Source organism: Sphaerodactylus townsendi, linkage group LG04, assembly GCF_021028975.2.
Source record: "Sphaerodactylus townsendi isolate TG3544 linkage group LG04, MPM_Stown_v2.3, whole genome shotgun sequence".
Lineage (NCBI taxonomy): Eukaryota > Metazoa > Chordata > Lepidosauria > Squamata > Sphaerodactylidae > Sphaerodactylus > Sphaerodactylus townsendi.
Genome location: NC_059428.1, coordinates 137592108 through 137618098, shown reverse-complemented (window position 1 = coordinate 137618098; position 25991 = coordinate 137592108). Strand labels below are relative to the sequence as shown.

The 25991-nt window shown below is 48.2% G+C and overlaps 1 protein-coding gene across 2 annotated transcripts in view; it reads right to left on the bottom strand.

The window, feature by feature from the left end:
* The window catches only part of MAEA (macrophage erythroblast attacher, E3 ubiquitin ligase), a 36422-nt gene extending 12019 nt beyond the window's left edge, over positions 1-24403 (bottom strand). Inside the window, exons 1-4 of one of the 2 annotated variants that reach the window (XM_048493657.1) lie at positions 24224-24403; positions 13232-13414; positions 9261-9464; positions 687-809 (exon numbers count right to left, since the gene is read on the bottom strand). In XM_048493657.1, coding sequence (XP_048349614.1) covers positions 687-809; positions 9261-9464; positions 13232-13414; positions 24224-24292 — 579 coding nt within the window. In that variant the 5' untranslated portion in view covers positions 24293-24403. Of the gene's footprint in view, positions 1-686; positions 810-9260; positions 9465-13231; positions 13415-22050; positions 22072-24223 lie in introns of those variants that run through there. The other variant, XM_048493658.1, reaches the window with a different exon arrangement.
* Positions 24404-25991: the final 1588 nt, after the last annotated feature.

The following is a 25991-nucleotide window of genomic DNA, read 5'->3' as shown; positions in this document are numbered from 1 at the left end:
GTAGCTGTCCATGAGGAAGAGGGAAGATGCCTGGGTGTCAGGGCTGAGCCTGACAGTGCCAAATGGCAGGTAGGGCAGGGAGAGCCGGTTTACCATCCTCTGATATGGGGCGAAAGTCCGGTGTCTTCCACTTGGCGCCCCAGGATATCCCGGACACAGATCTTATCAAAGGAAGGTGTGAACTGTTCCCAGGCTCGCAATGCTTTGTAGTTTGTAGAGGGGAGTAGGAGCTCGGTGGGAGGGGGCAACGGAATATAGGTAGTGGGTTTGTGCAAGAATCGCCAGATTCCTCTTTTGATGATGTTACCTACACTCTGAAATAAAGGCTTTAGAACAAATCTACAGTTTCCGTGATTTCCAGATCCAAGGTTTGACACTGGGATTCCAAGAATTCCCCACGTTCATTTTTCTGTCCAAAACCCAGGAGCCACCAGGCTCCTTCCATTAGAGACCAAAATTAATCCATAATGCCTGAACACCTGGGGCAGCTTTCTCAAGGAATTATTCATTTTAGACTGCACATTATCACAATCTGATGACAACCTTAAATAGGAATAAAATGTGCATTATATGAAGCTATTATGCATGCCACACACTTATTTCTATACATTTATCATAAAGCTATGGTCCAATCAATTAAGAATGCATCCAAATTAAAATTAAACCCAATTTTAAAAGTTCCATACCTTCATCTTCCTGAGTCTAGACTTGTTATCATGACACCAAGCTAAGCAAGTCATAGTTTCTTGCCTTTCCAAGGATTCTTCTACTTCTTTGGCAGTCAAAAACATCTCAATATTTACCAAGTCCTTTCAAGAGAGAGACAAATTTAATTAGTCACCCAAGGCTCTAAACCATTTAATGCAGAGCTTTCATTAAGACAACGAAGTACAAACTTGAAAAAAATGGGATGAAACCACCTGTATTTAGAGATATCCCAAAAGATTTTTGGAAAAACAACAATGAACCCACTTATCTGTGCAAACTAATTGTTCTCCAGTGTTAATAAAAACAGGAATTAAAAAACATGACCCAAGAATTCCCAGGTGTTTGGTTGTCATGGCACCTACAGATTTCACTGTGGTACCTATTATTTTCAGCAACCACTTTACTGCAGTGCCTTCTGATAATCATGAAGAGATTTACAAACTTACCATTTCATGTCAGAATATGTTTTGCTGTGTGACACACAAATAATACGAGTGCATTAAGTTCTTATTACTACTTGTTTCATTCAGTGGTGCCAAATGAATTAATTTCTTTGACAGTATCTTTCTAGACTGACTCCAAAATTCAGTTAAGCAGAGCTTTTTAAACAAAAATTGTTACAGGAAATTTAAGAGGTTAGGGTTATGATGATAAATATGGTAACCTTATATTTGTTTATACTACAACAGCTTTGTTATAGCTTTAATAAAATTATGGGAAACTGAAGTGTTTACAATTAAGTTTTGTGGTAGCAATAATTAGACAATGTGGTCATTAGAATACCAGATCCTGAAGGCTGGAAAAGGAGTCCGGCTCCAACTTTTCTAAGATGACTCCTAGATCCAAAGATCATTTACCAAGGCCTGATATAAACATCTAGTTTATTATTTTTTTAAAATAGCTGCCTTGCCTTTCTTCCTTAAGGTGTTCAAGGCAGCTTACAACATAAATAAAATACACGAAGTAACATAGATTAAATTCATAACATTTGTGAGAATTCATCCTTTACAAAAATGTCGTCAATGAATACTGAAACCTATATTCAGTCTGTCAAGACAAAATCCACTCTATGCATATCTAGATTAGAAAATTAAAAGAACAAACAAGGAGCACTCATGTGACTCAGAGGTCAAGCGTTATACATGATATGCATCCTTAGATTTTCAACAACAACTTCAAAGACTTCCTGTCATTCAAAATAATTGTTCTGCCCAGTTATCTACAATGCTTGCTTCTTTAAAGCCATAGCTCTTGCAAGATTAAGTGAGCAGTTTTCCCTTAGCATGCATCAAGAAAGCCAAACCCACCCTTCAATTCACAATCGCTCTCTGCAGCACAAGGCATGTGGGGCCACCAGATGTTCAGGACTTCTACATCATGCTCCCAACAGCAAATTCTATTTAGTAAGAAGCCAAACACGTTTCAATTGTTCCCAGAATTAAGAAATATGAATGCTTGTTCAGACATATACGATTCAGTCAGTCTGAAGTCTGATTTCAATCAACCCACCCTGTTATGTTTCTGAAAATCTTTATTCCTGGTCTTCAGTATTGAGCAATGACACAGTCCTAAAAGTAACAAGCTTGTCAGAAGTACACTGAAGCTATGAAAGAAAATAGGAAGGAACCTGCACAGAGAACTCAACTGGCTAGAGATAAATAAGACCAAACAATTAGTCCTCAGGAACTTTACTGGAAATGCAGAAGATCCGCATTGTAAATGGCTCCAACGTGGCTAAGGCAGCAAGATGAAGGCTGAATCTGCACTCTGAGTTCCCTGGAGCAGAACTATGGTCACGAGTGGAGATTCCAAAGCTTCCCCTGCACCAGTGGTCCTTTTGAGCCTGGGAGCCCCTCTGGAATTCTGGCACAGCCTGTTGGGCCACACGAGGTAGGGTCAGCCACAAAATGGCGGCGGTGGCAGCCTACCTTCAGTCATACAATGAAGAGCCTCGTGCTGAGCTGCTGCTGTAGCAACATTTACAAAAATCTGCGCAGCCAACCAGAAGCCTTGCTGGTCAAAAGCCCCACCAGGACACACAAACTTTCTAAAAAAAAAAACACCTGATGGCTGACAGAAAAGATGTTCACAGCTGCTGTGACACCCGCAGGCACCATGTTAGGGACCCCTGCCCTACAGTGGAATAGAAGACTGGTTCTTAATTAGAAGAAGAGTCTTTTAGAAAGACAGACATGACAACCAGACCACCCCCTCAAATTTATATTTTGATTGAAACCAAACCCTGTTATGGGGGCAGGGGAGAGACTTGAAGAGTTTATCTGCTCATTAAAGTCTGGTAGCTATAGACCTGGGCCTGCTAAACTCCACATCACCCGTGGCAAAACCAGGTACCTGTAGGCCTGTTTCACTCCAGTACTATGTGCCTGGATTTCAGCAGAGCACTCAACACAGTCACAAGAAAATGGTGTAACCTGCAAAGACAGCCACATACACCTAAGCGGGCAAAGGTGATTCAAGCATCACTTCAAATGCCAGAGAAACCACCAACTGGAAGGCCGTTTGCTGCTGCTGCCTCCTGCACATGCCTGGATGCATTCAGGAGCTCTCTGCTCACTACTCACTTATTCGGCCTTGGGGCTGGTGAGATTGCCATCTTGACAGGATAATTTTAAAAGGTGTCACCAGGGCCTCTTGAGTCCGAGAGGACCAGTGAAAATAGAAGGATGAGCCAACTGTCTCATGAAAGACAAGAAGGTGGAAGAAATGTGAGGTTATGAACAACAGCCCCATTGGACCAGCTGCGCTTCGCTTGGCACATACATCAGAGTTGACTCCCTGAAGACAGTGGAAGCACAGGAGATACCATGAACCACAAGGCAGCGGCCTTCCTTTTACTGTGTGTAATATTATTGATGTGCTGGTTGGAGGCCGGAATATAAATTTATTATTACTACTATTATTACGACTAGTAGTCCTGTTTCCCTCAGCCTCTCTCCCCCACCACAAGGACGTGCTTGAAAGCGAGGGCCAGACACTCATCCTGGCAACAAGAGCTGAGAACGTTCTGAATGTTCCCACGTACATAAAAAGTAATCATGTCCAGCTTGCTGCTGCTGCTGCTGCTGCTGCTGCTCTGTCCTCGGGCACACAATGAGTTCTGCATGCAGAGGAGCACAGAAGCCGGAGAAACCCTTCCCAGCTGGGGGGGGATCCTCTCCCCACATTCCCCACTCCAAAGCATCACTCTGCCACACTGGAGGAGGGGCCAACGGAGCATGGCTGGAATCTCCAACCTCTGCCTACACCCTTCCCATCACGAACCCAGGGGAAGGAGCCCCAGGATACTCAGTCGAGGCTGCAATGCACACAGACACTCCTAACACCACCACCACCCCACACACACATATTTGCAATATGAGAATGAAGCAAATGAGATTTGTCCCCATCTGCAACATTATTTCCTTTCCACCCTCTCGTACCATACCCTTGACAGTCTGTGGCATTATTCTAGGATAATGGAAGATTAATCAAGCTTCAACTGCTGCAATTATTTCAAAATTAGCTATTACTAATCAATGTTCTCAATGTTGCTGTTTCTAGTCATTTTATTGACAATTTGATTGCTGGCTGCTCTGGGAGTCTTATGAGCTTCATAAATTTCTTCAGCAACTAAACCAATCTGGAAGGACTGGTGGCTGCGCAGCTCAAAGGGCCAGGAAGGCAGGCTGAAATATGAAGGGCAGGATTTTGTTTGTGACAGATTCCCCCCATCAAGTCTTAAATAGAGACAGTTTTCCCATTTATTTTTGGAGATGCTATTCAGCATTGCCAAAAGACAAACATGGAAAACTGGGATGCAAGTTAGGTTGAAAACATACTTGAGTAAAACCTGGCTTCCCCTCCCCTCTGCCTTACAGATCCCAACTTTAAAACATTCCCACCTTCTCCCTATGAAAAGCAATGGACCTTTCAACATGAGAGCAGCAGAGCAGTCATGCAGAACTAGAATTCAGATGCAGAAGGTTGATATCTAACCAACCAATCAGCTACACCAGCAACACTTCAGTATTTGCACATCAATATAGCAGATTCTCAATATGGTCAAACGGGTGGCTTTTTAATTTAGAGATCAGAGCCATGAAGAGGCTGATCAGTCTACAAACAAAAAAGCCTCCGGGTTTGCAGAAAAAAAGGACGTTAGAAAAAAGTTGCAGCAGTGCCTGTAGCTTTAAGAAACTCAATGGCCATTACTAGACAACCACAGCAGTATTGTCAGCCTTCAAGCCTTGCTTGCCATGAATAAAGGGGGGCGAGAGAGAGCTTAGCTCATTCCAGGGTTGTTTTGGTTTTCCAGGGAAGACTCACCAGGGCCAGTCCCAGCAGCAACCACCAGGCAACTTGCTACCATGCAGCTTGCTAAAAGCATCCAGATCCAGCCACCTGGTCAACTGCAACCACTCCCCAAAAGTCAGTGGGATGTAGTGCTTAGAGCCTAAACTATGATCCAGGACCCTGACTTGAATCCGCAGTCACCCACGGAAGCTCACGGAAGCAGGTGATACAGGCCAGCTACATACTGTCGCTTAACCTACCTCACAGGGTTGTAATGAGGATAAGACTGAAAAGAAGGGGGTGATGTAAGTTGCTTTGGGTCCCCTGTGTGGTAAAAGACAGGGTATCAAGGAACTGAATAGTAAATATAGCTGAAGATGAGGAGGGGAGAGGCAGATGAGAAGATTAGTGGGTGGAAAGAAGAGAAGAAAATAAGGAAAGTTGGGGCAATGAGGGCTGCCAGGAGGAGACAAAGAGGATACAGTGTGGGAAAGGGATACAGAGGCTTTGAAGGTTTGCCATCATGCAACTGGGCCCAACCTGGTCCACAACATGCGCTTTGGCCCATTGCAGTAGTTGGCACTGAGCAGTTTAGCCAGACTCCTCTGGGGAAAGTTGCTGGGGAAGGAAAACAGGAAAAGCTGAGCAGAAGGGAACAGATAAAGGTAGATTGGGAAGGAGAGAAGAAAGCATGGAAAGGGGAGAGGCTAGGGGGGCTTTCAGGGAGGGGAAAGAGGAAGTAGCAGGGAAGTGGAAAGTGAAATTCTCCACAAGTACTTGCAGATCTTCTCCTTGTCTTGTATCTAGTTCTGAATCAACCCACAGAGGATGGATCAAAAATTCCACAACATAAGCCAAGAATAGAAGGAGGGATTTCTATACCAACCTGATTAAACACCTGGTTTGCAGAAAAAGTCTGCATGATTAAAATCCTACTAAAACTAGAAACCTGAAGCTTTCAGCTGTCATGCAGAATGTTCACTGAGCCTCCACACAAGTCCTGACCTTCCACCAATCCCTACCCGCGACGGTTGATACAATACATGAACTGGAGGTCCCTTGGCCAGCTTCGGGTCCATGTCTAGACCGCTTCAGCCTACTCAACCCGACTGATATGGACAGGACACTGGCAGCTGTACGATCTACCAGCCAGGTTGATTGGTAGATCCCTGTAACATCTAGGCCTCCCGTGGGTATAGTAAGAGGGTGAATAAATGTCACCATAGGAGCTAGTCTGTTTTATAATGCATATCTGTTTTCATATTGTATATTTGTGATTTTATTCTTTTTATGACCATTCTTCACTGCTCTGAGCCCTTCGGGGGAGGGCGGTCTAAAAGTTTGAAATATAAATAAAATTTTAAAAATAAAAAATTGTACTCTAAGATCTCAGTGGCCAGATTGGGGGTTTTGGGGAGCAAACAATACTGCTAAGTCCTTCATGTCTGTGTTTTTACAAAGCAAACCATGGGGAAGCAGGAGCTCAAAACAGCCCAGCAAAAGGTCTTCATCCCCCACCCCCACAAAAAAAAATTGACCCTGATGAAAGAGGACTTACCAGGCCCAGAGATGACCACCAGTAACTTGCTACCTACCCAACTTTGGCAACTTGGCCAGACTTTACCTGGGAGAGGATGCCAGAGAAATAGGGTAAGCTGAAAACAGGGATGGAGGGAGAGAGAAAAGATGGTGGATGTGACAGCAGAACAGAAGGAAGCAGAAAAACAGGAGAAGCTATGTGGGCTGCTGGGGCAGAGAAAGAGGAAATGGGTGTCATACAGAGGAAAAGCTGTCCCCTAAAAGTCTTTGTGGCTCCCTCATTTGTACCAACATTAAACTGAGTAAAACGCTTTCTGCCCACATTCTTCTTACACTAAATATCAAACAAAAAGTTACCTATTAAAATTCCATCTGATTACACAATACAGGAAACGAAGAGTTTGCGATAATTATAATCTACTACAGGCACGCCTAGCCTGACTTCGCTTTAAGAATTCACTGCAACAATTATTCACTCAAGGGGAAATGCCACTGAGTACTTCAGCTCTTAAAGAAACACTACAGCAGGATACTTCAATCAATATTCTCTGTGGGAACCGCATTTCAAGATACTTGCAACTGATTTGCTCTGCTTCAGCATCCCTAGTCATTCCGCGGAACTACATTTATGCTGTGGTGTCTCCAATGATACAGTTCAGGGCCTTGAGGCCACTACAACCACTTTCTGAAGAGTGCGCGTATAAAGTAACTTTAGAAACCACAACGTGGAGCTCAACAGCCACCCAGAAAATTAACAAAACCAACTTAGCAGGCTGACTATACTCTTTTCCACAAAAAGATGACAGTAAATTTGTATATTAATCCGCCATTTCCTAGACCTTCTTTGTAGCCCCCCACGGAGCATTCCGTTATAAAGAAGGTTCAGGAAATGGCAGATAAATATACACATTTACTGTCCCCTTTTTGTGGAAAAGAGTATAGACAGCAACAGATAAGATAAACTTTAATGTCATTGTGCTCGCACAACGAAAATGCAAACATCCCCCAATGCACATTTCTGCAATCGTCACACCCCATCTTCCACAGTCCCCCTTCCAACCATCCCTACACAGCCACAGCCACGTCAACGCAACACTATGGAGTTCAGCAAAGCCACAGCTCTCGAACAGAAGCTATCTGTGAGCCTAGTTGTCCTTGTTTTTATGATCCTCTATCGTCTGCCAGATGGTAATATTTAAAAAAAAAGAATATGCAGGATGAGACGGGTCTTTCAGAATATTCTGAACTTTCTTTAAGCAGCAGGAATTATAGAGTTCTTCCAAACAGGGGAGAAGGCATCCAATTATTCTCTGGGCAGCAGTAATCACCCTATGGAGCGCCTTACTATCTGCCACTGTGCAATTGGCAAACCATGCACAGATGCAGTATGTCAGGACACTCTATGACACAGCGGTAAAAGGTCACCAGCAGTTTTTCAGTCAGTTGTTTTTGTTTTTTTTAAGTCTCAGATAATACAATCTCTGCTGGGCCTTCTTAACCACCACGGCAGTCTGAACGCCCCAGGTCAAATCCACTCTAATCATAACACCCAGGAACTTAAAACTAGCCACCCGCTCCACTTGATCCCCATCAATAACCAAGAGCTGAATTTCTGACTTGTTCTTTCTGTAGTCTACTATCAGTTCCTTTGTCTTATTGGTATTAAGGACCAAATTATTGTCCCTGCACCACGAGAGCAACCGGTCCACCTCACCCCAGTAGGCAGACTCATCAAGCCCCACCACCGCTGTATCATCTGCAAATTTGACAATGGTGTTACCATGATAGACAGGGGTACAGTCATACGTATAAAGGGTTACAGTAAAGGACTCCACACACAGCCCTGTGGCGTTCCCGTATTGAGAGTAAGAACTGAGGAAACATCTTGCATGTGTGTGTCATTGTGCATATGAGGAAACTAGAACAGGATATGCTGTGCAACATCTTGCACAACCACCTTCCACAAGTGGAACAATGCAAAGCGGGTGACATTTTCCCACTTGCAAACCCTGGAGTCCAACTGCCCCACCCGCGAAACTACAGCTGATGCAGAAACATCCCCACTGTACACACAGCAACAACGACAAGACATCATCTTCAAGTCACCACACCTGGAGAATCCAACAGATACCACTTCCACAATGAAATGGAGAGATGTCTGACAGGCCTCCCCACAAGCGACAGTGAAGGCCCTGCCCAAGTAAGGCACAGTGACACCAACATTTCAGGGTATCACCTGGAGACTGTTCTGATGATACCACCCAAATTTGGTAAAGTTAGGTTCAGGGGGACCAAAGTTATGGATCCTCAAAAGGGTAGCCCCATCTCCTGTTAGCTCCCATTGGAAACAATGGGGGATGAGGGCACTCCTTTGGGGATCCATAACTTTGCCCCCCCCCCCAGAACCAATCACCACCAATCTCTGGTGATATCATCAGGACAATATCTGAGTGATACCCTGAAATTCTGGTGACGCTAGCTTTAAAAATGTGCATCCTGCAGGCCAAAACGTAAAAAAACCCCCAAAATACAAAAAAAAATCAAGGACCCAAATTTTTCTAATTTACCCGAATTTTGGGGTATATCTGAATATGTTATTTGTCTTATTTGGGCATACAGATAATTTTATGCCCAAATAAATCTGAATCCAAATTTTACCGAATATTTCGGGTATTTACCAAGTCTAATTTCCACAGTTCTTTCACCTAGGAAGTACCGACCTCAATACCGCTTTGCCGAGCTAGTTTTACAGCTGTGTTGTAGTAACCACACCGTAAGAGATGTTCCACCATCATGCGATCCATGCGTTTTTTCTTCCACATATTTGCAGCAGCTGGTTGATCGCTGCTATGCTCTTTAAGATGCTCAATCCGGCGCTTGCATAGCTTTGCACTCTCATCTTCAGCCTGGATTGATTCCACTGCCTAGTGAGGGAGAAAAAACCTCTGCAGTCAGAAGTTAAACACGGCCTTAGCCCCAAGTTTCAACCACATGAAGTATAGTATTCCCCAAGTTGATTTCCCTTCTGCCCCCTTTATTCAGGCAATCCACTTCCACAGTAACTTGCAGTAGCAAAGAAGAACAGTTGGGCAGTCATACAACGCACCCATTTTTAAAAGGAAGTGGACACTTCTGGCACAGAACGGCTCTTAACTTTTCATCACCCCAAATATTGTATTTTTAAAAGATTTCTTCCAGAACAAGTAAGTACGGATCTGCTCTCTCAGCAGGCCTGTTACAAGGTTAGGGCTTCAATTTAGAAACAAACTAAATTTGTAAGAATGCCCAGGGTCATGGGCCAAGGCTTCAATGGACCTTAGCAAAAGCAAAGAAAAAGGGCTCAGGCTTTTTCAAACACTTTAAAATTCTGTTTTGTTCTTCCTTTACAAGGATGTTCCCCCTTGTAACTCTTAGGCCCTGCACGGACCCATCTTCCTACAATCACCAGACAGTTGCCAGGGCACTGAAGGGAAGCTGGCAGGTCTGGAGGACAAAGACTTCCTCCTGCCAGGAGCTTCCTTATTCGCCTGCTGAAGCATCTCCAGAAAATACTTCCTGAGGCATTTTACCTTCTGGCCATCACCAGTCCAAGACTGAATCTAGTACCTAATATGTATTACATTTATTTATTGCCTTTCTTGGAATTCAGTGAGGCTTGTTGTAGGTTCTGTGGAGTTGCCCCTTCCAGTCACTGACCAGACTCAGGACTTTTCAGCTTCAGAAAGGCTTCTGCACTGCCGGTCTCTGGACCACTTCCAAGGATATCTGTGTCTTTCGGGGTTTTGTGCCATCACAAGTCATAATGGATTCACAGTCACTCACCATGGGCTGGGGGGCAGAGTTAGGCAACAGGTGTTCAGGGATGGCTTGTCACTGCCTACCTCTGCATCACGACCCTGGTGTTCGCTTTCAAAGGCCAGCCAAGGCCAATCTGGCAACTGTAAACATCTACATGCTTTCTGAACTGGGGCATAATATCCTTTGGTGCTCAACAACATTAACTCCCTTTCACTTATAGCTGGCCACTCAATCTTGCAACTGGCTACCTTGCCTTTAAGAAGTGACTGAGTTCTTTGTTAAATTTGCGTGTACACACAGGTGGCTTCCTGTGCAAAGGTAGGGAGGTAGAACAGTTAGAGCGTGAGCAGGAGATCAGGGATCCAGTCTTTGTGGCTATGAAACTCATTGGCTGACTCCAAGGCAATTGTTGTTGGAAGAATTAGAAAAATAGAAGGGGAGAAACACGTGTGTAACCCCAAGCTCCTTGGAAGGAGAGCAAGATTTAAAAAACAAACATACTGGACAGACACAGGCACAAATTCTTCCATAAATGGAAGACCAACTTCCAAACTCAGTTTCTGCTCATACACTATACTATTAACAATGCAAATGCAAGGGTAGGGTGTGCTGCACCTTGGGAGGGAGCAATAGATGGCAGTCCAGACTGGCATTTGGTAAATCTCCTCCCCTTAAAAAATGGAGGAGGGCCCCAGGAGTAGGAGGGAAGGGAACCCCTTTAATAGCTACAATGGAACGTTCCATGTATTTGTGGGGGGGTGTACAAAGGGTTTCTTGCACTGATTTGAGTTTTTTTGGGTCATTTAAATGACACCACAGTTTATGTTCACTCACTACATGCACTCTGCTAAGCTCTCACTGATGAAACTCATGCCAGAATAAAATGCAGCACCACAGCTGTGCTGGTTTATTTTGCTACTACTGAATAGACACTGGATGAATCTCGTTCTTATTGATCAAATAAAAACTTCATTTTTCAGGTATCAGTTTTTAAAAATTTTCTGATAAAGGTTTACATCTCCTTTTTTCTATCAAGTCACACCTGACTTATGGCAACCCTGGTGGGTTTTTCAGGGCAAAAGACGTCCAGAGGTGATTTGCCACTCCCTGCTTCCTTCCACATCACAACCCTGGTATTCCTTGGATGTGTCCCATCCACATACTTGCCAGGACTGAGGCTGAGAGTGTGTGACCAGCCCAAGGTCACCCAACAAGTCTCCATGGGGAAGCGGGGATTCCAAGGTGGGTTTCCTATCTCCTAGTCCAGGGGTCTGCAACCTGCAGTTCTGGAGCCGAATGCGGCTCTTTCAGCCTTATACTGTGGCTCCGTGTGGTCTGGAGGTCGGAGGGTAGCATGGGCATGTCCCTCCAGCTCTCCAGAGCAACGCTGGAAGGAAAGGTGAGTGGAGGGGCCAAACTGGAGGTGCCTCTGTGCGCGAGGGTGCCGCTTTTTGTGTCCCCTCCACTCACCTCTCCTTCCAGCGCTGCTCTGGAAGGGCTGGAGGGACACGCCTATGCTGCCCTCCGACCCTTGCAGGTCGGAGGGTAGCATGGGCGTGTCCCTCCAGAGCAGCTGTCATCCCCCCTCTGCCATCCCCACAGCCGCCATCCCTCCTCTGCCTCATGGAGCAGCTGCCTGCTCCGTCGGGCAAAGGGGGTTTCCCTGCTCGGCACCTCTGCCTTCCAGCGCTGGAAGGAAAGGTGAGCGGAGGAGCCAAACCGGAGGCAGCTCCATGTGGAGCTGCCTCTTCGGCTCAGTAGATCTTCGGGGCTGTGGAAAACAGGTCCAAATAGCTCTTTGGGTGGTAAAGGTTGTCGACCCCTGTCCTAGTCCAACACCTTAACCTACACCAGGCTGGCACTATACGTAACATGGAAAGAAGAATAAATTGAATTGTTGGTTTAAAAAGTCTTGAAAGACTAACTTGGAAATCAGAATACCTGTACATGGAACTGTTACCTTTTTATCTGAATATTTAAGGTGACAGTCACTTCCAACTATTTTTCCATAATGTGTGGGCAAGAAGCAGTTTATTTTTCAAAGCTTCAAGGAACACCTGACAGATGAGCCCTGAGCTGCTCCCACCTGATCTTCAGGCTCGCAGACCCCCCACCCCTCCATATTACACACTTCCGACAATAAAAATATGCCATCTTGATCAAACTGCAGACTTATCTTAGAAAAGAAAGAAGCAAAGTCATAGATAAGACTCTTCTAAACACGCAAACCACCTTTCTCCACCTCCATTATACTCTGGACAGTCAGGATGCCCCACCCTCCCATCTTTGAATAAATGAATACAGCCAGCCAGCCAGCCCTCGATTAATCTCTCCTCTTTACTACCACAGGAGAGGCACAAATGGCTTGTTTATGCACAGAAGATCCCGGGTTCAACCCTTGGCAGCTTCTCCAGTTTAAAAAATTGGCAAAATGAATGACTGCAGAGAGCCACTTGCAGCCACCAAGGGCCACGCTGGCACTGATGGGCTGGCTTCAGTGCAAGGCAGCTGAATGGCCTGATGCTGCCCATTTACCTCTTGGGGCAGTTGAGGGGGATTCAATGTACATTCACATAGCGACGCCAGATGCCTGTGTGCTGCCTGCATTAGGAGAGCTGAGTATGTAAAACATAATTTAAAAGTCACCTTTGAAAGCCAGAATGGTGTAGCTGACTAGGAACTAAGAGATGAAAGATGGAGCCTTTGCTTGGTTCTGGAAACTCCCTGGGGGCCCTTGGGCCACCCACACACTCCCAGCCCAACCTCCCTCACAGGGTTGCTGCGAGGATAAAATGGAGGAGAGGAGAACTATGTGGACGTCCATGGGGGGGGGGGGGAGGTAGAGTATAGATGAAATTAAATAAGTTGTCCTGAGTTAGGAGCCCCACCTTACCTTTCGTTTCAAAACACTGAGCTTTTCAACTACTCCGTCAAGGAGACTAACAACAGAATCCACAGCTGGACAGCTGCTCAGCGTCTTCTCCAGCTCCGCCACCACCATCGTAACGTGGCTAGTCTCTCGGTCAATGTTTTTCTGAGCTGCACGGAATCGTTTGTTCAGCGTTTCATACGGCACCTTTGAAGAGAAAAACACAACCTTTGAGCATGTATATGGAACCATCCACTGGCTTTTGATTAACAGGTAGATGGTGCCTCGCAGTAAGCACCTTTTACAAGCCTTCTCAAGTTCTGTGTCTCCTCTAAACTATTCTGTACTTACTTCCTAAAATCTATGATGCATGAACACTATCTAGCTGCTCAGTTTTTATTGTGTTTGTCCCATTAAACACTCCCAGATTCCTCAAAATGTACTAGATCAGGGGTCAGCAACCTTTACCACGCAAAGAGCCATTTGGACCCATTTTCCACAGCCCTGAAGATCTACCGAGCCAGAGCCACCTCCAGTTCGGCCCCTCCACTCACCTTTCCTTCCAGCGCTGGGAGGTGGAGGCACCGGGCAGGGAAACCCCCTCTGCCCGACGGAGCAGGCATCCGCCTGCTCCGTGGGGCAGAGGGGTGGCAGCTGTGGCCTGCCCAGTGCCACCACCTCTCATGCTGCGGGAGGCAGCAGCACTGGGCAGGGAAACCCCCTCTGCCCGACGGAGCAGGCAGCTGCCTGCTCCGTGGGGCAGAGGGGGGATAGCGGCTGCGGCTAACTCAGGACAACTGTGGCACCCTCATGCACAGAGCCTACTCTGGTTCGGCCCCTCCACTCACCTCTCCTTCCAGCGCTTCTCTGGAGGACTGGAGGGACACGCCCAGGCTACCCTCCGACCTCCAGACCACGCGGAGCCATAGCATAAGGCTGGAAGAGCCACATGCGGCTCCGGAGCCACAGGTTGCAGACCCCTGTGCTAGATTAATAGTATTTGTACAACCCTTTTTATTTGATTTATAGCTCACCCTTTCCTGTCAAGACAAATTCAGGGCAGCTCACAACAGGTTTACTACAATAACTGAAATCGAACGATACAATTAAAACACCATTCTCAACATTGTTCACTTTTCAGCACCTTAAAACCAATGTGCAAAAGGAAACACCAATCAGAGGGAAGAAACTGAGAGTAGCATAGATGGACAGTTGCCACCCTTGCCCATAGGCCTGGAAGAACATCTCAAGTCTCACAAGCACTGCAGGACTAAAGCAAGTCCCAATCCGCTGGACCAGGACCCAATAAACACTCGGTTTGTTCAAGGATTTTATTGACAGACTTCAGGGAGCAGGGAAAAGACAATTCCGGCGAAAAGGCACCAAACAATTATTATTATTTATTATTATTATTATTAAATATTAAATTTATAGGCCGCCTCATCCCCGAAGGGTTCGAGGCGGCTCACAGTATGGCTGTTCTCCAAGACAGCAAGTCAAAACAACATAAAACTTAAACCCATTAAAACTTAAGCAGCAGTCACTAACAACAAATATAGATTAAAACAGAAGTTGTTTAAAACAGGCGCCCGATCTAAAGGCCAAAAGAAAGGGAGGGAGTAGGCAGGGCCCGCGATGGAATCAGGAAAACAGGCCCAACCAAAATGGAAAAAGATGGAAAACAGGCAGCCTTCAGTTTCAGCCTCAGTTTCAACTGATAATATGACTCAGACTACCCCACCCCCACAAGTGAACAGCACAGAGAAATCCAGACAAGAGGCCCATCTCAGCAGTAGACACTCAAGGTCAGACCATTAGATAGTGATGCACCTGCCAAAGCGAAAGCAACTCCATACACCTCCCCACTGCAAAGCCAGGTCTGACGCTGGGTCTCACTTGACAGAGTGGTCTCTTCAGTGTCTCGCAGGCACGGTCTCTTCGCCTGCCTTCAAAAAAGAGGAGAGTAAACCCTCAGGGGGGGCTATTAAGCGTTGAGAAGGCGGAATACTCTGGAGGCGGACCTGTGCCCTGGTAGTAACAGCCAGGTCCAGGTGGGAGGAGGAAAGCATGGTTTGGGGTGGAGCAGACACCTCCCCTCCCCTCCCCTGGGTATTGGAAGGCAGGACAAAGCGTTGGCTAAGCGGTTGGATTTGCCTGGGAAAAAGTGAAATTTAACTCAGAAAAAAATCCACCCAGTGGAACTGCTTGATGGTCAATTTTCCAGGTGTGCGAAGACCAGCCAGGTTTTTATGATCTGTCAAAACCTCAAAGGGAAGCTGCGCCTCCTCCAACCAATGTCACCAGGTAGCCAGTGTCTGTTTGATGGCCCATTTCTTTCCACCCCCGCCCCCCCAGTCCAATTCACTTCAGAGCCAGTAAACTTTTTAGATAGGTAAGCACATGGGTGTAATTTTCCATCAGCACCCTTCTGGAGCAACACAGCTCCTAGGGCCTTAGAGGCATCTACATGAACAACTAATGGCTGAGTGGGATCTGCATGTTTTAAAATGGGTTCCGAGGTAAATGCATGTTTCAATGCATCAAGAGCATTTTGACTGGTGGGAGTCCACCAAAGTGGTGCCTCCAGCCGAGAGGATGCTAGCCCCTTGTCCTTTGTGCAGAGTATATTTGATTGGGGCAGAGCCAGCTCCGCAAAATTTGAAATAAAATCAGGGTAGAAATTCGCAGATTGGAGCTGCTTTTCGGTGGCTGGGGGCCGCCAGGCCACCACATCCTGAACCTTGGGGGGAATCCATCTCTAAGCCTTCCTCCGAAATACGGTAACCTAGAAAGTCTAGTTCTGTCTGATGGAAGGCACACTTAGACAGCTTGACAAATAGGGAATTGACTAACAGTCTTTTTAGCACCTCCCGAGTCAACTGCATATGCGAGGTCTCATCCCGTGAGTAAATGAGCACATCACCCAAATAAACCACCACTTCCTTGAATAACAGATCTTGTAGGACCTCATTTATGAGGCTCATGAATACCTTGGAGATCCCACTGATCCCAAATGGTATGACTTGGTACTCAAATTGTCCATAGCAGGTGTTAAAAGGTGCCAGGTGTTCAAATCCTGCTGCAATTCGCACTCGGTAATAGGCCTCCCGCAAATCCATCCCTTCATCAAACTGGCCAGCAGGTCCTTTATGAGGAGGAGAGGGTATTTATTTGTCGCAGGTAGAAATGGAGTTAAGTCTGCAGTAATCAGTACATAGCTGCAAGGACCCATCCTTCTTTTTTACAAATACTGGGGTGACATAATTCTTGGTGGCCGTGTGGATAAACTTGCGGGCTAAGTTCTTGTCCAGAAACTCATGCAAAGCCACATCCTCCACAGGACTCATCGGGTATAGCCGTCCCTTGGGAAGCCTAGCCCCTGGAATTAGTTCAATTTTGTAGTCAGTTTTCCAATGGGGAGGCAAGGAGTCACATTCAATCTCTCTAAAAACGCGTTTCAAGTCTTTGTAGGACTCAGGGACGCCCAGTGCGTCATCTGCCTGGTTTAGTAAGGAGGCTGCTTCCCCTTCCCCCTTAGGCAGGATCGGAGCTGCGGCTATACTGGATTCCACGTTAGCCCCACAAGGGGGATCCGTGAACCGAACAATACGATCCACCCATCAAATGGTGGGATCGTGCTCCACCAGCCAGGGCATCCCCAGCACCACCGGTGCTACATTAGCAATTACAAAACTGTGCCTCTCCGAATGTTGTGCATACTGAACTAGGAACTTTCCCATCTTGAAAGTGGCTGTAGGTCCCTCCATCGGCTGCCCATCAATCTGGGTGAATCAGAGGTCACTTCAAAGGGATTGGCTTCAGTCTCAACCCTTCTACCACACTGGGGTGCATTAAACAGTTCAAGCACACTGAATCAACTAAGGCTTGGACATCTGGGTACCCACTGAGGAGTTGGTTACTACCATGGGGAGCACTATGGGACCCACTTTTTAACTCACCCTTTCTGGAATGTCCTGCAGTTGGACCAGGTGGCGGGCATTATCTAGGTCAGGTCTTGTCCATTTCCCGCCGGCTCCCCGCTGGATTCAGCTGATGCTTCTTCGAAGGTCAGGAACACTTTAGTCAAACCCAAAGCCACCCTAGCTGTTCCCTTCTTCTTGCCAGGCTTCTGATAGGGTGACTTGGCCGGTTTGGTTGGGAGCACTCTCGGTGCCGAGGGTTTGGCCGGGCAGACGGCTGCCAAGTGCCCACTGTCTCCACAATATAAACACAGCCCAACTGGACGACTCCGGGCATATTGGGACTCTCTGAACTCCTGAGCACAGGCTGCACTCACGTAGCTGTGCTGGGGGGGGGGGTCACTGAAGGCTGTCTTGGGGTGCCTTTGGCTTCATAACTTTGCACATCCATCATATGGGCCTCGGCTTCGCCCACTTGAACAATCCATCCCATCAGGGTGTCCGGATTCCCGTTCACTAGGGCCCAATGATGGAGTTCTGGGTGAAGTGCCTCCTTAAATGTATGGATGAAGACATGCTCCTGCCAGTCATCGATCTTGTTGGCCAAAGCCTGAAACTCTGCTGCCAATTCAGCCAGGGACCAATTCCCCTGACACAGGCACTGGATTTCCCATCGGCCCTTGTTCCCCTGGAAGGAGTCCTCAAATCTGTGTCTGCGGGCCATCATGAACTGCAGGAGAGACTGGAGCTCCGATACGTGGCCCTGAAATAGCTCCATGTACCAAGTCACCACTGGATCCTCTAAGAGAGCTCCAACTTCGGTCCATCTCATTCAGGTACTCCATCCCATGGGCCTGCATATACGGCAGCTGCTTGGGATCCCACTCCGAACTGGACCTTCAGCTTCTGTCGACGGGGAACCACCGGGACTGGTGCCCCTCCCCACAGCTGCAGGTGCCCCCATCGCCAGCGGTGCCACCTGCGCTGGCTGCCCCCAGGCAGCACAGGGAGGTGGGGGTGGGGCCTGCTGGATGGTCACCTGTCCCAACTGCCCCTGAACTCCAGCCATAGGCACCTGACGGTAACTCGAGTTCAACCCTCTGGGGTGCCCATCTGGAGGTCACTGCTTGCAGTCCAGGCACTTGCTGCCTCCGCTGCCTCTGCACAAGTCACAAGGAGGAATATTTCATGATTCAACTGGTGGATTCCCCTATGAAGTTCATCCTGCTCACGGCACCAAAGGCTAGCATCTTGGCAAGAAGCTCTCGGGGGCTGCAAGGCTTCCTCCTCCTCATCTGAATCAGTATAATGCTGGGTCACCAGCCGGGTGAGTCATGCGGAACTCTTCCTCCGCTCGATCTGGGTCTCCACCTGGAAACAAAGATGTGACCCAAACCCGAGTGTCTCTCCTTCGGTTGGTTTACTCCGAAGATCATAGTAGGGGGCAGCAGCCCATACAGTCGAACCCGCATCCGATTCTCGACTGTCCAACCATCCCTCAGGTTCACTGATATGGAGCTTCTCCAGGCCCAGCATGGCCGCCTCCTCCGGCGGATAAAATAACACCCCGAGAGTAGAGGCCGTCTCCTCCAGGGCACCTCCGGAGGCCTGCAGACCCCCAGAGGTGGTGTACTGGACCTCATCCATTGGCCAAGGTATGAGGTCAGGATTATTGCAGAATCGCCTTGATGCCAATCCCCTGGATCAGAACCCAATCAACACTTGGTTTGTTCAAGGATTTTATTGGCAGACTTCAGGGAACAGGGAAAAGACGATTCTGGTGAAAAGGCACCAAACAATTGATAATATGACCCACACTACCCCACCCCCGCATGTGAACAGAACAGCACAGAGAAATCCAGACAAGAGGCCCATCTCAGCAGTAGACACTCAAGGCCAGACCGTTAGATAGCGATGCACCTGCCAAAGTGAAAGCAACTCCATACACCTCCCCCCTGCAAAGCCAGGCTTGACACTGGGTCTCACTTGAAAGTGTTTCACCAGGATGGGCCAGAGCCAGAAAGGTTTCTGAATGGGAGTGTAACCTTGTACAAGACAGGAGGGATCTGAAGTCTCTGATGCCTGTCTGCTAAGCTAGAGAGCCTCTGTATTTGTCTGCATTAATTTTCAACTTGTTCACCGTCATCTAGCCCATTACTAACTCCAAGCCCCAGTTCAACAGCATCCTTGGAATTAGAGGGAAAATACAGATAGAGCTCAGTATCATCTGCATACCCCCTTAAGTCCTGATGACCCCTTCAGTGGTATTAAATTGCATAGGGAATAAGTTGGACCCCAGTGGCACCCCACACATCCAAGGTCATGGATTAGAGCAGACATCCCCCAACACTATCCTTTGAGACTGACACACACACCCATAAAACTCAAACCACCGTAACACAGTGCCCCTTAGTCCCAGTAGTGACAAGTAGCTCAGTGGTATACTTATGGTGCATAGTAACAAAGGCTACTAAGAGACCCAGCAAAACCGGCAGGGTCCCCTTTTCCCTATCTATAGCTTCATGGAGGTCACCAACCAAGGTGACTGGAGCAGTCTCTCCGGGTCTGAAGCCAAGACTGAAATGGGGCCAGAAGAGGAGTGTATTCCTTGGAACTGGAGAAACAGACACCTGCTCTAGCATTTTGCTCAAGAGCCCTGGCTGGAATTCGTCTAACACAGTGGGTTTCAGGGATTTCTTTTCCAAAACAACACTGCCGCCTTACGCACAGGCAGTACAACTCCCATTTCCAAGGAAGCACTGATCCCTCCTCACTCACAATACCTTCCCATCCGCCTGGTCTCATCTGCTGTTGTACAGTGAAACCCAGCGAGCAGAGCTGGGTCAGATTGACGCAGTCAGGTTTCCATAAAACACATCAAATTAGCCTGCTGACCCAGGAGTACATCCCAAATGGCAGTAGCTTTTTCCATGCACTGATCTAGCCTGCAGCAGCAGGATCTGAAGGCAGAGTCCCAGCCTCAGTGCAACTCGGTCTCAGTTTGCTGGGAGGCAAACTTGATTTTTTTCCCCAACCATAATGGAAGAAAAACCCCAATGAAATATTTTTCCCTTTTAGGATGAGGAAGATCACAACTGAATACTGAACAAACCCAGTGCCTACTGAAGGGTGCCCGGGGAATGTCACCAATGACAGGTGGCTGGCTTCCACTGACCAGCCCCCTCAATGCTGGGAAGGGGAGAGAAGCCCAGTTACACCTTTTCCCTGTCACAAGGTGTGCACACACACACTATCTTGCTGAGTTAGTTATACAATGTGAAGGAGATGGAATGGGGAGTGGCGTCACACAGCAACCGACCAGGACATCAGTGGGATCCAAAGACCTGGAACACACTGGAAGAAACCGTGGGCTGCAGGAACATCCTCCACCCTAAGCTGAAAGCAGGCTCCGTGGACTACAGGAAGGCTTCAAGGTGGGCTGAGTGGGAGCACAGAATACAGGGGAACACTATTCTACGAGCATTCTGCCTGCAGTTGACAACACATTTGTGACATGCAGAGAATTCCACTTATGGGTAAAGCCCCGTTTAAGTCAGAACCACTGGGTGAGCCTACTTAGTCCAATTTGTTACAGAGGAAGCCATCAAGAGGCACACGGCTGAATCTCATAACAAGACTTCATGCTAGAAAGATTAAAGGGGGGGGGGGGAGCAGACAGACCAGGCCAGCACATGGTGTTACTGAAACAATACATTCATTTCAGGTTGCTAAGATTTCTCTGTTATTCCATTAGAAAACTTTTTAAAAGTCATTGGAAATAAACCGGTTTCCCCAAGTCTTCAGTATTTCCTTTCAGGCTTTAGCATCTCCAGATGGCAGTGAGCACTTACAATGATCAAGTGGCTCTCTGGATTGATCACTATGAATATGAACCTCTGAAAGCCAGGCAGTAAGTACCAGTGGTGTACAGCTACCTAAATTGATGGGTGGTTGTTGAAAGGTCGAGACCTCAGGCCATAAAGAGCCTTCAAAGGAAGAATCAACAACCTGTACCAAGTCAGGAAACAAATACACAGCCAATCAAAGGGTTTCAATGATGATGCAACTTGCTTAGGATGCCACACCTGCACCAGCTGAACAGCCAAATTCTGCATTAACTGCAACCTGAGTGGCCTTCCAGGGCTGACCTACACAGAGGGCACCATGAATGAGGATTAACTGCTGCATATGGGTTAACAGAGTCTAGACCAGGGGTAGGGAACCTGCGGCTCTCCAGATGTTCAGGAACTACAATTCCCATCAGCCCCTACCAGCATGGCCAATTGGTCATGCTGGTAGGGGCTGATGGGAATTGTAGTTCCTGAACATCTGGAGAGCCGCAGGTTCCCTACCCCTGGTCTAGACACAGGAGAATAAGTTGTCAAGCCACAGGGAAGTAAAATCTTGCCAGCAAACCCAGAAGTCCATTGAGACATAATAAAGGTAAGACTGGGAAACAATAACCAAAAACACTGAATCCTTGGCAGGCAGGTTGAAAGGCAAAGAGGTTGGCTGGGAAGGGGAAACAGTAGGTGTGAGAGGTGGAAGGACTGACAGACATTCCAAGAGAACCAGCCAGGATTGAGATGCTGTAGTTAGATGAGAAAATATGACATAAGGTCAAGAGAACAGGCAGAGCTCTAGAAAAGAGGATTGTGCTAAGAAGAGCTAGGAGGCTAAATGGGGAGGGGGGGTCTGTAAAGTGAGGAGGGAGATTTGTACTGAAAAGATTAGGAGCCCTGGTTTATTTTTGCATAATCTGCAAAATTTCCTTTGATTTATGTTTAACCAGTATTGGGCAGGAAACTGATAAAAAAAACAATAGAATATTCTGAACAATATGTAATTTTTAAATTAAGGTTGGTTTTTATTATTTTATTTTAAAATATTGCATCCTTGGCTATTATGTCATTCTTCACCTACCATTAATAGTTGCCTGCAGAACACACCAGTCTATCTTGTTAGCCAAAGAAGGGATCTCAGTGAGTGAAAATCCAAAGTGATCCTGGCAACAGCCCAGTTTGTTGGTACTGAAAGAAGCAGTAAAACAGTCCACGCCTCAGACTGATATGAAGAAGCAGGATGTGAAAAGGGCCACGGAAGGTGCAGCCACTCTCCCAATTGGGCTAACCCAAGGCTTCACTTCTCTTCAAAAGCTGCCTACAAATACCACAGAAAATAAAGGTCTCCATTCTGTGAAATGGTCACTCCGGTACATTTTGCTTGCTAACAGCAAAAACAAAAAAGTTTTAAACAAAGATGTAAGCAAAAGATGCTATATCTCTACTGTCTCTCTGTATACTTGTGTACAGCCAGTTAATCTCTTTCCTTTCCGTTAAAGTGGAAAGTGTCAGGAAGATCTATGAACAGACTGCAGTGGGGGGGGGGGGGGGGGCAAACAGAACTGAACAAGGAGAAGAAATCTGGAGATGAACGTGGGAGGGGAGATCAAGACTGTAGACACAAAAGTGAATCTATCCGAGGAGAACATTCAGGACATCTCGCAGGCTTGCCTAATCTTGTCTTCAGTGATCTGAGATCCAAACACAATTCAAATGACTGTCTCTTATAGGTTTTCTAATCCAGAACAGCAAGAAAGTCCTCCAAGTCATAATGATTAACCTGCTGAAATGGAAATAGCTCTTCTTCCAATGACTTCATAAATATCTCGTTTAGTAAAATAACACATTTGTTGTCTGATGGAGCTGGAAAACACATCCAAACTTTCAGTCATTTGCCACTGAAAATGATCGGCACTGTTAAAATTAAAAACCTGCCCCTGCATGTTGAAAAATATGGTATCAAGGTCACAGCTGCTCTGCCATGTTTTTATGCAGAAAACCACTTAAAGAGAGTCTTCCTGGTTTACATCAAACCCACCCTTTAATATGGCAGAACCTGCACCACTACAAGCCTTCAAGTCTTCTTACTCAAACTAGCTACTGTGGCCTGATGCCCCAAAACAGCTTCTTGCCGCTCTGCTTAATACCTACTTTAGCGACATTCATGTCTGCCATGCCTAAGCTTTTTGCTCGAAAGGGCAGCCTGCCTCTCTGGGATTTATCCTCTTCCTTCCTTGGTCCATAGCAGCCCTCAGGGCCGGTGCACCACCTCCACACCGGAAGAAACCCAGGGCTCTCCTCATCAGTACTGCCCCACCTGTCCAAGTATCTCTCCCTCTGCGCACCTTTACATGAGGGAGGCTTGGGTTGACAAAAGCCCTTCCAAGTGACAGCTGGAGATCATCTGGGACGTCTTCTGCATCCCTGTGCTCCAGCGACCTCATTTAAGACTCTGGACAGTATAATAATGCCAGGATATAAGGGAGGGAGGGAACGGGGGGGGGGGCGTTTTGGTAGCAGAAGGCACGCTCCACTAGGAAGGAATGGGGTTGGCAGGATTTGCCAAGCAAGAACGAAGCGGGCTGCGTGGCCGCCTCGGCCTTCCTTGGGGTCGTCCAGGCTGACTTGACCCAGCACACACACACACCCCGGGAAAGGGCGCTGCCGCCCCCCTTCTCTGGAACGGCGACGAGAAGGGGAGCGCGGCCGGCGACGGAAGGGAAGAGCTTCCGGAAGAAAGGCCAGTCTGGAGTCGACTTACTGGCGGCGGCCTTTGGGGACCCAAGAGGCCTGGGCTTATCCCGCGGCTGCTCCGTCTGGTGCGGCGAGGGGCCGCCAACCTCACCCGCGCAGCGCCCCGAACCACCCGGCCCGACAGCCGGATCCCACCCGCGGGAAGGGTGCTGCTGCCACAAGCCAGCCCGGCGCGCGAAGCAAGGAGGCGGTCATAGGAGGGGGGCAGCGGAGGGGGGCTGCTGTGCCAAGGGACGGCCGGGGGGAGGAGAAAAACATTTGGGTTTATATCCCCCCTCCCTCCGCCGCTGCTCCCTCGCTCCCCCCACCTAGGAAACCCCTTCCTGGGAAAGCGGCCAATGGGGGGGCGGGGCGCCCGAAAAGGCCCCGGGATCTCCCTGCTGTGGGGCTGCCCGTCCGGCAGGGAAGGCAGGCAGGCGCGGGAGAGCCCCCCTCCCCGCGCAGGCTTGCGTAGGCCGGGAGTGTGGCGAGGGAGCGGTCGGAGGGGCCCGGAGGCGCACCTTGAGCGTGGGGTACTCCTGCACCTTCAGCGTCATGGAGAGCTGCGCGGGCGACTCCTGCACCGCCATCTTGGCCCGGCCGCCCAGCCCCGCTCCCCGCGCCGCCGTACCCGGCCCCCCTTCCGGAACACCAGCGCCGCTGCGCCGCGGAGCACGCCGGGAAGCTCCGCGCTTCCGCCTCGCCTGGCTCATCGTGCGCTTTGGCCTGCCCCCCCCCCGCCCCACCCCACCTAAATGGGAGGTGTCGCAGCCGAGGGCAAGCAGAGGCAACCAATCCAAGCGCAACTCCGGCCTCACTCGCGAAAAGGGGTTGGCTGGGAGGCGAGTTGACTGGGAAAGGGCGGGGCTAGGGGCGGGCTTGGATCGGCGGCTGCGTGCTGAGACCGTCTCCGGCTGATCCTAATGTGGGCGGAAATGGGGACGAGCGGCGTCGTGGGACTGCTTCGAAGCTGCTTCCGGCTCCTTCTGCGCGCGGGGCGGAGATTGTAGCGAATGTGAAGACAGCATCTGCCAATGCGGCACGTCTCCCGCTCCCTACTTCCTGTTTGGAGGCCAGAGCGGCAGGCCGAGTTCCCATCCGCTGGCCGGAAATGACCCCGCGCGCTTCATCCCGGCAGTAGAGAAGGGGGGTCTCCTCGGCGGACCCCTGGACCCCGCTCAGAGGCGCGTCGAAGGGAGCAGCGTCGCCTTTGTGAGGCCGGAGACCTTACGGCGCTTTTGTGACCTCCTGCTTGCCGCTGGAGGTCTCTGTGCCTGAAAAGGCCCCGCTTGCCCACTGCTCGAAATCCCTGGCACAGGATGGTGAGACCCTGGCCTTCCCTTAACCCTCATCCATCACAGCACTGTCAGTTCCCGCCAGTCTTAGATCATGTGATGTAATAAGGAGTCTTTATTTATGTCATTATCCTGCCCTGCTGCATCTTACCCGGGATTTCATCTCCTGCAGTCAGTCGGTATGAAGAAGACGTTGTGTGGTGGTGCCTCAGTTTCCACGTATGCCATTGCCACCCTGGACTGTTGTGTGTGACTCGCAAGCCTCCCTGCCCACCCCCAGTTCTGGGGTCGTTTGCTAATAAACTACATAGAAGTGATTCCCCAGGAACCGGCTGCTCACTGACTGCTCTTTAGAGGACATGAATTTATGCCTGCAAAGGTGACACATCAACTCCTTTACAGAGTTCCCCTTCAGATTGGATCTTGGAATAAATCTGTAGAGAGTCCAATTCAAATTTCTTTACTAGATTTTTGGGGTACTCCACTGTGTTCCATATGCTGTTCTGTGTCTTGAATTACAACTGCAGTTGTTGGAAACCAGAGCATGGATGACTACTTTAAAATTCTGGTCTCATCCTTGCTTTAATACTGAGGCCGAAAGCCTCACCCATTTAGCCCTCTCTAAACTGCAATCCTCTAAATGGTGGAAATGTATAGAGGCCAAAATGACCTCTTACGGTCTCTCCTTAGAGACCTTTTTAATGCAATTTGCAAATGAAATTTGGCTATCCCTAAAAAGAAGGCTATGGGACAAGGAATACCAGTTGCTGTTGAATGCAGCCAGGACATCTTGCTCTCCCTTACACTATGGAATCTATCCTGAAATTACCCTCACAGCTAAATATCTATCCCAACTGTTAGAGCGCAGGCAGAGATGGATCATTACCCGAGTTAGATGTGATGCACTCCCCTCTGCTGTTCTTAAGGGCCAGCAGTTGAATATTCCACTTCAAGATAGAACATGTGCATATTGTCAGGTTATTGTTGAGACCCT